This window comes from Pinus tabuliformis, chromosome 1_2 (genome assembly GCF_031772625.1).
Source record: "Pinus tabuliformis cultivar Carrire ecotype Pingquan chromosome 1_2, CPIR1, whole genome shotgun sequence".
Lineage (NCBI taxonomy): Eukaryota > Viridiplantae > Streptophyta > Pinopsida > Pinales > Pinaceae > Pinus > Pinus tabuliformis.
The window spans coordinates 27023311-27036641 of record NC_142298.1 but is presented as its reverse complement, the minus strand read 5'-3'; the positions used below and the strand labels follow the sequence as shown (position 1 = coordinate 27036641).

Genomic DNA, 13331 nt, shown 5'->3' with positions numbered 1-13331 from the left:
TTGATAGTCAGTGACATATTGTGTTTCTTGGGCAATCTTGATAGTCGTTAGTCCAATCTGGATATTTGGAAGATTACGACGACCAATCTGTTCTAACAAGTCCAGACATATTGTGTTTCTTGGGCAATCATTAAATAAATGACAATTTAGGGGACACGCGCTATATTGTATTCTTGGTGAATCATTGAATGAAATCTTGATAGTGAGTCATAGACTCCAGCGGATAATTTTTCGTGGCATACTCTAGAAGAAGAGGGCTAGTTTAAGACGGCCCGGAACATTACAACAGTACAAGGTGAGGGAGTTAACAAGTTGGTAGTGATTTTTGCACATTTTAATTTTTATTTAATTGTAGATTTAAAAAATATTTTAAAATTTGATTAAAAAAATAAAATTAATTAATTTTACTTAATTATATAGAAAAACATTCATGAAATAATCAAATAAATATCAACGTCACGTTTTTTTCCTTATCCTCTCTCTTAGTAATTTTTTCCACACTCTCAGTGTGGATAAGCATTTCGTGATCGCTAGTTTAAGAAGACCCGGAACATCTGGAACAAACCCGAATGTCCAGGAGCGATTAGCGCGCCTTCTGATTCATCCCACGCCGCCCAACTAGGGGGGATCAACCTTCATAAGAATTTCGTGCAGTATACGCTACGCTAAGACCAAGATTGGGATGGCTAGCCCCGCCTATATATAGAGTGCCATTCGTGTTATACAACATCAAATAAGCTCAACCGCAATTCCTTCGTTGTTTAGTACTTGTGTTTAATTACTTGGTGGTGGACGTTGCAATGGGGGCAAGAACATTAGCAGTTTCGATTTATGTTACAGCAATACTAGCTTTGATATTTAACGTTTGTCTTCAAGGTAAGGTTACAGTAATCCCTTGACTGCATTGCATCGTATTTTATGTACGTAAATGAGTTCAGATATGATAAAGAAATATTTGATATCATAAAGAAATATTTTTTTTGCTTTTGTAACTGCAGGAGCTACGGGTGCGACGTTTGTGATCCAGAACCAGTGTTCATACACGGTATGGCCCGCAGGTATTCCCGTAGGTGGCGGTCAAGCGTTGGGGCAGGGTCAATCATGGAGTGTAGACGTGCCCGCAGGAACAAGCTCAGGTAGATTTTGGGGACGTACTGGATGCTCCTTCGATGCCTCTGGTAAAGGAAGCTGCAGCACTGGTGACTGCGGTGGCGTGCTCAGCTGTACGCTCTCGGGACAGTCTCCTACAACGCTGGTTGAATATACTCTGAATGGGGGCAACAATCAAGATTTCTATGACCTCTCTGTAATTGATGGTTTCAATGTCCCTCTCTCCCTAACTCCCTCCGACGGTAGCTGCAAAGCACTGACTTGCAAAATGGACCAGTGCCCAGATGCCTACCTATATCCCACTGATGACACTAAAACCCACGCTTGCGCTTCTGGTGCTAATTACAACATTATATTCTGCCCTTGATTAGAAGTTTATCATACTGAATTCTCTGGTCGTTACATAAAATACATCGTTAGTAAACCGATTTCTATGTAGTACCATAGCTATAATAAGAGTATTACAATCATGTTGATTGTATTTTCATATTTATAATAAGAATACCATTGCGTGCATGGTCGCAAGAAGTTCTATCCTGTAAAAACCAAAGGTGTTTTACTTCTACTTTGCAAATGAGTAATGCTATTTTGGAAAACTTAAGGGGTATATGCATCAATTTGGATATCTTTTAAGGGATCTTAAATGATTTAATAAATAATTAAAGATGATTTTATAAATGTTAAAGTAAATAATTATAGATAATTTTATAAATATTAAAGTAAGGAAATGACTACACATTTATTCGAAACCTAATTGTACGAAGATTAAATCAAACCTGTTTTAACGCAAACATTTATTCAAAACTCAAACATGCGAAGAGCTTGCGAAAGTTTCCAATCAATCGTATTTGTCATTCAGATTTTCATGTACGAACCAGGAAGAGGGAAGTCTGTGACCACTAGTTTCAAGACGGACCGGGAACACCTAGAAGATTACGAGTTGCGGAAATTGGGAAGTAATTTTAATGTGCCAAACGACGATCCCGTCTCTTCTAACCAGTCCACGAGACCTGTGTCGTATTGTATTCTTGGTTAATTATTAAATCAAAATTTAGGGGACCTGTGCTATATTGTATTTTTGGAGACCTGTGCCATATTTAATCATTAAAACCCGTCCCTTCTGTGCTGTATTGTATTCTTGGAGACCTTTGCCATATTGTAATCATTAAACGCCATATCTTCTGTGCTATATTGTATTCTTCGATACCTGTGCCATATTGTATTCTTGGTCAATCATTAAACGAAAAGTTTGGGGACCTGTGCTATATTGTATACTTGGTCAATCAATAAACTACATGTCTTCTAACCATTCTAGGAGAACTGTGCCATATTATATTGGGTGCTACATATTTCCCAGTTCACAGTTAGATTTAAACAAATATATTATTTAGGGATCGGCATATACAGCCAGACAGTATTGAGGAGCTTATTATCTGTTAAATATTACTTGCCATTATATTCTTCATCCATAATTACATAAAAATTGGGTGGACCCATGCTATATTGTATTCTTGGTCAATTATTATATTCTTCATCCATTATTACATGAAAATTTGGTGAACCTATGCTATATTGTATTCTTGGTCAATTATTGAATGAAAATTTAGATCTCATTCCATCTTGATAGTCATTAAGCGGATAGGTGTCCCTCCTATTGGGATTGGGCATTTAAATCATTTTGCTAATTAATCCCTTTGATTTGATGGTCTAAACTAAAAGATGCCAACATATTCTCGTCGTCACTGGATCAATCACTTAATTTAAAAGCCATAACTTCCTTGCATATCTAAAATTAAAAGCCATAACTTCCTTGCATATCTAAATCAGAGATTTAAATCCTAAGTAAATAAATTTTTTATCAAATGAGATTAGAATTTTACTGTCATTTATCTCCAGGTATGAAGATTAACAAAAATAATATTAAAAAATAAAATAAAAAGAATATGAAACAAGATAGGATGGAACAACAGTTTTCCTTCCATATTAGCAACATGGAGTTATCCCATCATTTAATCATGAAACTCTTGACTGTTGGCATTCTCCCCTGCTATATGGGATTAGAAAAAATGAAATTAACAAATTAATGTCAAAAAGAGATGAAACGCATGTCTCTTTGCATTCTGACACGTATGAAACTAAGGTATACAACTATGTGATATAATATTCTAATTGTGCACCTTTGTCATAAATGTGGCTATGTAATGTCCCCGTGTTCATATTATCTTTGTGTCCCATGGTCTATTTCAAGAGATCAAAAGTCGGTTTCAATTTCTCAAGGTCAACATGTCACTGAGAGTGTCATCGATACATCATGGCCGGCCACCTTTACCTTGCAAATTTTATTGCAAATTTTATTTAAGATTTATGGCCTCATTTTCTGCCTTCCTCACGTAACTCATAAGCCTCCAGGAATCATGGAATAAAACTGGTCATGTTGTAGGTATTCATCTTGCAAATTTGATTTAAGATTTATGGCCTCATTTATCCCTTGCTCACTCGCTCAGGTAGCTCATAAGCCTTCACGAATCGTGGAAATAAAATTTGTTATATTGTAAGAATTTGCAAAAAGTCGAAAGTCTACACTATTGTAGTGATCACAACAATTGAATGGTTATCGATATGGAATCGATTCCATGTCTGGAGGGTAGTTGATATCTATATGGAATCGAATTGAATGGTTATCCACCAGAATCAGCAACAACGATTTTAATTATCCAGCAACCACACCAGCATCCTCATTTGCAGAGATGGCATCTACAGGATTTGACCAGCATCCTCGTTTGTAGAGATGGAATCTACAGGATTTGACCCAGGTATTTTATCGTAACCCACAACTTAGCATCCCAAATTTTATTCTGTTAATCAACGCCATTGCCGAGGCCTATATAGCTACGAATGACAGTCATAGTTGCTCAACATAAACCCTAACCCTAAAACTCCCATGCCCTAAACCTAGATCTCAGGTGCGGTGTTAAAGCCTACTCTAAACATTCACAAAAGTGAATACATTTTTTATTTTTGATGAACCCTAACCCTAAAATCCCCATGCACAGTTGTTATTATTTGTATAGTTATTATTTATAGGTAAATATGTGTATTTTTAAATACATAAATTTTAGGATTTTTATTTTATAAATAAAAAATTGTGGATGAACAAAATTTCATAAAAATGTATTTTTTGTCATTTTTATTTTTAAAAATATCAAATTAAACTTTAATTTTAATTTTGATAATTAATCATTAATGATAACTAATATTGTTTATGTTATATTACATTTTAATTTATCAAATGTTGTAATGAAACATTGAAAAATGAGAAGACTAAACTAATGTTGTTCAAACATAATCTCTTTTTAATATTTTTAATTAATATTAATAATCAAATATATTCAACCACATTAATCAAATATAGACAAACATATTCAAATCAAGTCAACCATTACTCAAACATAGTCAATAACCTCTTCCAATAACCAATAAATGTAGTCAATGTTAATATAAATGTGTTATTATTAATGTCTTGATGATTTATCATGTTTTAATGATTATAGTACAATATATTCATATAAATTTTTTGTATTGATGTCTTAATGGTTTACAATGTGAGTTGTCTTTAGTGCGAATTTTTGGAAGCTTTTCCTGTGGATTTTCCTGGTCTAATTTCTCTAAAATCACGCAAGAATCCATTGAAATCACAAGTTTGATGGGTAACCCCTGCACAATAGAAGTGCACGAGGGGTTTTTCAAGGTGTTGAATAACACCAAAAACTAGTTTAAATAACACAAATCAAGATTTCACCACAAAAGTTTCCGTCGGATTTTGGCACTAGAAACTCTAAAAAGTCACATTAAAGACAACTCTTTTACAATGTGGTTCAAAAAATTAATTCCTGTTAATTCCTTGCCATTTTTGATCCCTTTGGTTTCTAATATTTTTCACTTGGGTTTAGTAATTCCCAATGGTTTATAATATCAAATTATTGGTTTTCTTCATTCTTCAACTTTTTAATATTAATAATTCCTTGGGTTCATAATCCCTTGAGGGTTTAGTGTTAATCCTTTGGGTTTATTATTCTTTTTGGTTTATTATATCAATCCCTTGGGTTCATTATTCCCTTGGGTTTATATTATCAGTCCCTTTTGTTTAATAATATTTCCTTAGGTTCATAATCCCTTGGGGTTTTAGTATTAATCCCTTGGGTTTATAATATCAATCGCTTGGGTTTATTATTCTCAAGTCAAACATGGTTTATTATAATGTCGACCATGGTCCAACATGGAATTGTGATAGGAATTGTCTCAATATGTAAATCAATGATGGTGGATCATGTTTATTTTAATGTTTTTAATATTTTTCTTAAGGTTTATATATGTTGGGTTTATAATATTAGTCCCTTGGATTTAATATTATTCCCTTGGGTTCATAATCCCTTGGGGTCTTAGTATTAATCCCTTTGTTTTATTATTCCTTTGGATTTCTCATATTAATCCCTTGGGTTTATTATTCCCTTAGGTTTATAATATCGATCATGGTAAACCATTGTCAATCATAGCCAACCATGCTTGAATGTCACATTGTGACAAGGATTGTCTCACCATGAAAATAAATAATAATCCTTTGGTTTTATTATATCAATCCTTTAGGTTTATTATTCCCGTGGATTTATATTATCAGTCCCTTTTGTTTAATAGTATTCCCTTGGGGTTTTAGTATTAAACCCTTGGGTTTATAATATCAATCGCTTGGGTTTATTATTCCTCAGTCAAACATGGTTTATTATGATGTCGACCATGGTCTAGCATGGAATTGTGATAAGGATTGTCTCAATATGAAAATCAATGATGGTACATCATATTTATTTCAATGTTTATAATATTTGTCTTAGGGTTTATATACGTTGGGTTTATAATATTAGTCCCTTGGGTTTAATATTATTCCCTTGGGTTTACTATTCCCTTAGGTTTATAATATCAATCATGGTTAACCATTGTCAATCATAGCCAACCATGGTCAACCATGTTTGAATGTTGCATTGTGACAAGGATTGTCTCACGATCAAAATAAACCATGTTTATTTTTGTGTTTGTAGTATTTATATTTGGGTTTATCAATATTGGATTTATAATATTAGTACCTTAGGCTTAATATTATTCCCTTAGGTTCATCATCCCTTGGGGTTTTAGTATTAGTCCCTTGGGTTCATAATCCCTAGGGGTTTTAGTATTAATCCCTTGGGATTTTAGTATTAATGTAAATAAGTTGGATTTACTATTCCCTTAGGTTTATAATATGAAAATCAATGATGGTTGATAATGTTTGTTTTAATTTTTATAATATTTGTCTTGGGGTTTATATATGTTGGGTTTATAATATTAGTCCATTAGATTTAATATTATTCCCTTGGGTTCATAATCCCTTGGGGTCTTAGTATTAATCCCTTCATTTTATTATTCCTTTGGGTTTCTCATATTAATCCCTTGGGTTTATTATTCCCTTAGGTTTATAATATCGATCATGGTAAACCATTGTCAATCATAGCCAACCATGGTCAACCATGTTTGAATGTCACATTGTGACAAAGATTGTCTCACGATGAAAATAAATAATAATCCCTTGGGTTTATTATTCCTTTGGATTTATTATATCAATCCATTGGGTTTTTTATTCCCTTGGTTTTATATTATTAGTCCCTTTTGTTTAATAGTATTCCCTTTGGTGCATAATCCCTTGGGTTTATATATCAATCAAATGGGTTTATTATTCCTAAGTCAAACACGGTTTATTATGATGTCGACCATGGTCCAACATGGAATTGTGATAAGGATTGTCTCAATATGAAAATCAATGATGGTACATCATGTTTATTTCAATCATTATAATATTTGTCTTAGGGTTTATATACGTTGGATTTATAATATTAGTCACTTGGGTTTAGTATTATTCCCTTGGGTTTAATATTATTCCCTTGGGTTCATAACCCCTTGGGGTTTTAGTACTAATCCCTTCGTTTATTATTCCTTTCAGTTTCTCATATTAATCCCTTGGGTTTATTATTCCCTTAGGTTTATAATATCGATCATGGTAAACCATTGTCAATCATAGCCAACCATGGTAAACCATGCTTGAATGTCACATTGTCACAAGGATTTTCTAACCATGAAAATAAATACCTTGGGTTTATTATTCATTAGGGTTTTAATATCAATCCCTTGGGTTTATTATTCCATCAAGGTTTATAATATCAAACATGGTCAACCGTGGTTGAATGTCACATTGTGACAAGGATTGTCTCACCATGAAAATAGATCATGTTTATTTTAGACATTGTAATATTTATATTTGGTTTTACGAATGTTGGGTTTGTAATATTAGTCCATTGGGTTTAATATTATTCCATTGGGTTCATAATCCCTAGTGTCTTAGTATTAATCCCTTGAGTTTATTATTCATTTGGGTTTATAATATCAATCCCTTGGGTTTATTATTCCCTTTGGTTTATAATATCATCATTATAAACCATTGCCAATCATAGCCAAACATGGTCAACCATGGTTGAATGTCGCATTCTGACAAGAATTGTCTCACCATAAAAATAAACCATGTTTATTTTAGTGTTTGTAATATTTATATTTACGAATATTGTGCTCATAATATTAGTCCCTTGGGCTTAATATTGTTCCCTTGGGTTCATATTTTCTTGGGGTTTTAGTATTACTCTCTTCGGTTTATTATTCATTTGGGTTTACAATATCAAAATTTGGGTTTTTTATTCCCTTAGGTTTATAATATAGATCATAGCCAAACAAGGTGAACCATGTTTGAATGTCACATTGTGACAAGGATTGTCTCACCATCAAAATAAAGTATGTTTATTTTAGTGTTTGTAGTATTGATATTTGCCTTTACTCGATGTGAAGTTTATAATATTAGTCCCATGGGTTTAATATTATTCCTTTGGCTTCATAATCCCTTGGGTTTTAGTATTTATCCCTTGGGTTTATTATTCATTTGGGTTTAATATCAATCCCTTGAGTTTATTATTCCCTTTGGTTGATAATATAAATCATGGTAAATCATTGTCAGTCATAACGAAACATCGTCAACCATGGTTGAATGTCGCATTGTGACAAGAATTGTCTCACTGTCAAATAAACCATGTTTATTTTAGTATTTGTAGTATTTATATTTGGGTTTACCAATGTTAGTTTTATAATATTAGTCCCTTGATTGAATGTCACATTTTGACAAAGATTGACTCACCATGAAAATAAACCATGTTTCCATTGCTAGTAGGTTGATGGGTCGCATGCCCGACACACATGTTTTTTTTGCTGGCCTTGTGTGTTAGTATTTTAGTGTTTGTAGTGTTTATATTTGGGTTTAACAATGTTGGGTTTGTAATATTAGTCTCACGGGTTTAATATTATTCCCTTGGGTTCATAATCCCTTGGGGTTTTCGCATTAATACCTTAGTTTTATTATTCCTTGGGGTTTATAATATCAATGCCTTAGGTTTATTATTCCCTTCGGTTTATAATATCGATCATGGTCAACCATTGTCAATCATAGGCAACCATGGCCAACCATGGTTGAATGTTACATTGTGACAAGGATTCTCTCACCATGAAAATAAACCATGTTTATTTTTGTTTTTCTAATATTTATATTAGGGTTTACCAATGTTGGATTTATAATATTAGTCCCTTGGGTTTAACATTATTTTCTTTGGTTCATAGTCCCTTGGGGTTTTAGTATTAATCCTTTGGGTTTATTATTAACTTGGGTTTATAGTATCAATCATGGTCATCTTTATGTTTCTCTTGTGTTTTTAATATTAATTCCTTGCGCTTCTTGATCCCTTAAGTTTTTAATATTTATTCGTTGGGCTCACTAATTCCTTAGGTTTATAATATTAAAGAGTTGGGTTTATTAGTTCATTGGCTTTATAATATTAGTCCTTTTTGTTTAATATTATTCCCGTTGGTTCATAATCCCTTGAGATTTTAGTATTAAACCCTTAGGTATTAATAAACAAAAGACACAAATATTATAAACCCAATGTATACAAACCCTAAGATAACTATTAAAAATACTAAATCCTAATAATAATAATAATAGTAGTAGTTTATATTATTATAATAATATTAATATAATAATCATAAATATATAAATATATAAGAATATAGTTTCTATTATTTGTATAGTTATTAATTACCATAAATAATTGGTCTTTATTGTTATTGTTATAATAATATATTACAATAATAATGATTTTATGATTATAATAATAATAGTTATATTTGTATATTATTATTATAATATAATATTGTTATAATATTATAATGAAATATTATTATTATTATTATTATTATAAAATATAATTGTTATGATTTTTTTTATAATTTTATATTATTTTAATAATATAATGTTAATCTAATATTATTATGATCTATTCTTATTATTAATTAATATATATTAGGAGTCTATATTGGGGAGAATTTGTTTGGGTCAGAGCTAGTCAAGCTCTGTAGTGCTCAGGATCTCATTATTTGCAATGGTCTAACGAAGTGGCCCAATTCTACCGAGATGACCTCCATCCATGGGCTTGGTAGCAACGTGGTAGACTATGTTATTTCCGAGCTCCTGTTATATAAAAAAATAATAAAGTTTGACATTTTAAACAGCCACGAGTCTGACTCTGATCATAGGCCTTTACTTATAACTCTCAATTTTGTCATGCATAGAGATCCCATAGAAAATAATCCTTATAGCCAAAAGAACTTAATATTTGATAGAAATAAAAATGATCTCTTTCTAAATGAATTAAAAACTAATTTGCTTCCTTTATCTAGTATAGACAACATAGAAGACCTCTATCATAATTTTACTACAACCCTCTCATATTCTATTAACAAGTTCCCAATTGAAGTTTCAAATAGTAAAAGAAATAGAAAAACTAACCCATGGTATGACAAAGATTGTAAAAGTGCAAGGAGAGCAATTAAGGAAGCTGTTTATGAATCTCTTAAAATGGGCAAGATAAAAATATACAAAGCCTTAACTAAAAGGAAAAAGAGGCAGTACATTCGTCAAAGACAAGAGAATCTCTTACACCTCTTTAAGGTAGGTCCTAAGAAATTTTGGAGGGAGATTCTGACTAGGAAAACTAAAGATAATAATAAAATTTCTCTACATGATTGGAATTCCTATCTTAAAAAGCTTTATGAATCTCCCAATGTTATGGATAACTTGAAACCCTGCTCACAACGAAAGAAGTTTTCTCTTTAGAAGACATTGAGTTTGGGGTTAATCACCTACCTAATGGGAAAGCTAAGGACATTGAAGGTTACCAGGCAGAAATATTAAATATTGGAGGTCTTGTTCTCATCCCCCACATCCACAAGCTTTTCAATCAAGCAGTCAAGCAAGGGTTCCCTAAACCATGGACTGAGAGCCTCATTATCCCCATTTTTAAAAGTGTGGATACAAATAACCCCTCTAATTATTGAACAATTATGATCAGCCCTCTCTTAGCCAAGCTATATGGTAGTATTTTGGAAAAGAAGTTGAGCATATGGCTTGAAAGTGAAGGTAAGCGAGCTAAAGGCCAAGCAGGTTTAAAAAGGAATCACTCAACAACAGACCACCTCGTTACGCTTAGGATCATCGTGGAGGAATGTTGTAATGATAAATCCAATCACTTTTGTTGCTTTGTGGACATTAGAAAGGGTTTTGATATGGTTCCTAGAAACAACCTTTGAAATAGATTAGAAGAGCTAAAGGTTCCTTTCGAGTTGAGAGCTACCGCTATAAGGTTATACAAGAATGTAATTTCCAAGCTGAAGAGCAATGAGGGGTGGTCGAAAGATATTAAGTGTAATATCGGAGTTAAACAAGGTTTCCCCCTCTCCCCTAACCTATTTCACATTTACATCAACAAGCTCGAAGGTTATTTAGAGGAAGCAGGTTGTGCTAGCATGATCTCAGCTGGGATGGTCGTCATCCTTCTTCTCTATGCTAACGATATTGTTCTTCTCATAAGGTGCCCATCTGACCTTGATAAGCAACTTAGGCTTCTTAAGGATTTCTGCTATACCATGGGTATGACTGTCAACATTGGCAAAACAAAAGTTATGATTATCAAATCCAAGAAGGACACTTACGCTAATTTTAAGTATGACAATAATAACTTGGAGGAAGTGTATTCTTACAAGTACCTAGGAATTGATATTCATCACAAGCTCAATTGGAACCATAGCATCGAGAAAAGGATTAACGGGGGATGGAAAGCTTATTTTGGTCTTGAAAATAATTGTAAAATGGAAAATCTCGTAATGCGGGATAAAAAGAAGTTCCTCTTTGAAAAATTAGTCACTCCTGTTATCCTATATGGATGTGAGATTTGGGGTTGCAGCAAAAGGTCATTTATTAATTAATCAATTTATTAATCAAATAAAAATAAAAATTAGAAATTAATTAATTAATTAATTTGATAAGTTAATTAATTCATTAGTTAATTAATTAATTAATCAATTAATTAATTGATTAATCAATAATTGATTAATTGAAGGAATGCTAAAAATAATTAATAGTTTAATGTAAATTAATTAATTAAATAAAAAGAATTAATCAATTAAAACTTAAAATAATTAATAATTGAAGTCCAAAATTAATAAAATAAGATAAATTGAACTTATTTGTTCATGATTAAAATAATTAAACCTGAACTAATAATGAATAATTAAATAATTAATTAAAATTTTTATAAAACTTTTATAGATAGAATTTTATAAAAATTTATAAAATTATTATAAAGGAAAATAATAAATAAAAATAAAATAAAAATTAGAAATCATGTGTCGGCTTTTCTAAAATTAGGGTTCTTGGTTTATTTATATCCAGGTAGCAAGGCTCTCTTCTGTCAATAATCTTTCATTCATATTCTATGTGATTTGTCCTGATGATGGACCGCCTTTGGGGTTTGAAACGTTGGCAGAATGAACTAGAAACTGTGGATAATCCGGATCATGATACAAATATAATACTATTATAATTTTATAATAAGATATTATTATTATTATATTTTATAATAATAATAATAATAATACAATATAATTGTTATGATTTTTTATAATTTTATATTATTTTATTATTTTAATAAAATAATGATAATCTAATATTGTTATGAGTTATTCTTATTATTAATTAATATATAGGAGTTTATATTATTAATATAATATTTATATAGTAATATATAAATACTCTGGTACTTAATATTTATATAGTCATTAATAATCCTATATAGTTATTTATATAGTTATTAATAATCTTAAATACCAATAATAATTAACCTAATGTATACAAACCCTAAGATAAATATTAAAAATACTATAACCTAAGAATAATAATAATAATATATTATTATAATGAGTTTATATTGTTATAATAATCATAAATATATAGTTGCTAATATTTGTATAGTTATTAAATATCGTAAATAATTGGTCTTTATTGTTTTTTTTCCCTTTGAAAAAGTCGTAATTTCTATTAACTTAAGAAATTACATTTTGTAGATGTCGAGGCATATGCATATGGAGGCATTACTTGCCTACTTGCCTTATCAGAAGACGTATAAGTCTGTTTACAAAAACTTGAACTGCTGAGTGGTGAATCTCCTCGCAGGGAGTCTGGAATCAGAGTTTTATCAAAACTGCCCTCAACAGTTAGAGGGAAAAAGATGCAAAAAAGTATATATATCTTCTCTATACAGAGAGAGTACTATGTATGTCTATACAAGAACTGTTTCTACAACCGACTGATAGATATAAGAAATTAAAACATGTTTTTACAATGAGCACTACAAAAAACATGGGCTTAAAGCCCAATTTGTCCCTGTTCTATAAATGGTCTGTGGTAATATTGATGGTGAGTACCATTAATCTCCTCCTGTATCAACCAGACATTGTCCTGAAGATGCGTTGCCTCTTTTGAAAGTTGGTCAGCCTCGGTGTTTTGTTCCCTGTAGATATGTCTACAGACAAAAGAGTCAAATATGTTTATCAATCTGTGAGCTTCCTCCAAGATATGTCTGAGAGAATATGCATTGCAATGAAATGCATTATTGAGCCAATTGCATACAATTTTTGAATCACCAAATAACTGGAGATATGTACAATGATGAGATAATGCAAAGTATATGAGGTGTTTTGCAGAGCAGAGT

General features: G+C 31.4%; 1 protein-coding gene across 1 annotated transcript; it reads left to right on the top strand.

Moving 5' to 3' along the window:
• Positions 1–717: 717 nt before the first annotated feature.
• Positions 718–1638, top strand: LOC149204186 (thaumatin-like protein). The gene is made up of 2 exons (XM_089393232.1): positions 718–876; positions 999–1638. Exons 1-2 carry the CDS (start codon positions 801–803, stop codon positions 1475–1477), a joined length of 555 nt encoding a protein of 184 aa, XP_089249358.1. The 5' UTR covers positions 718–800; the 3' UTR covers positions 1478–1638.
• The last annotated feature ends 11693 nt before the right edge of the window (positions 1639–13331 follow it).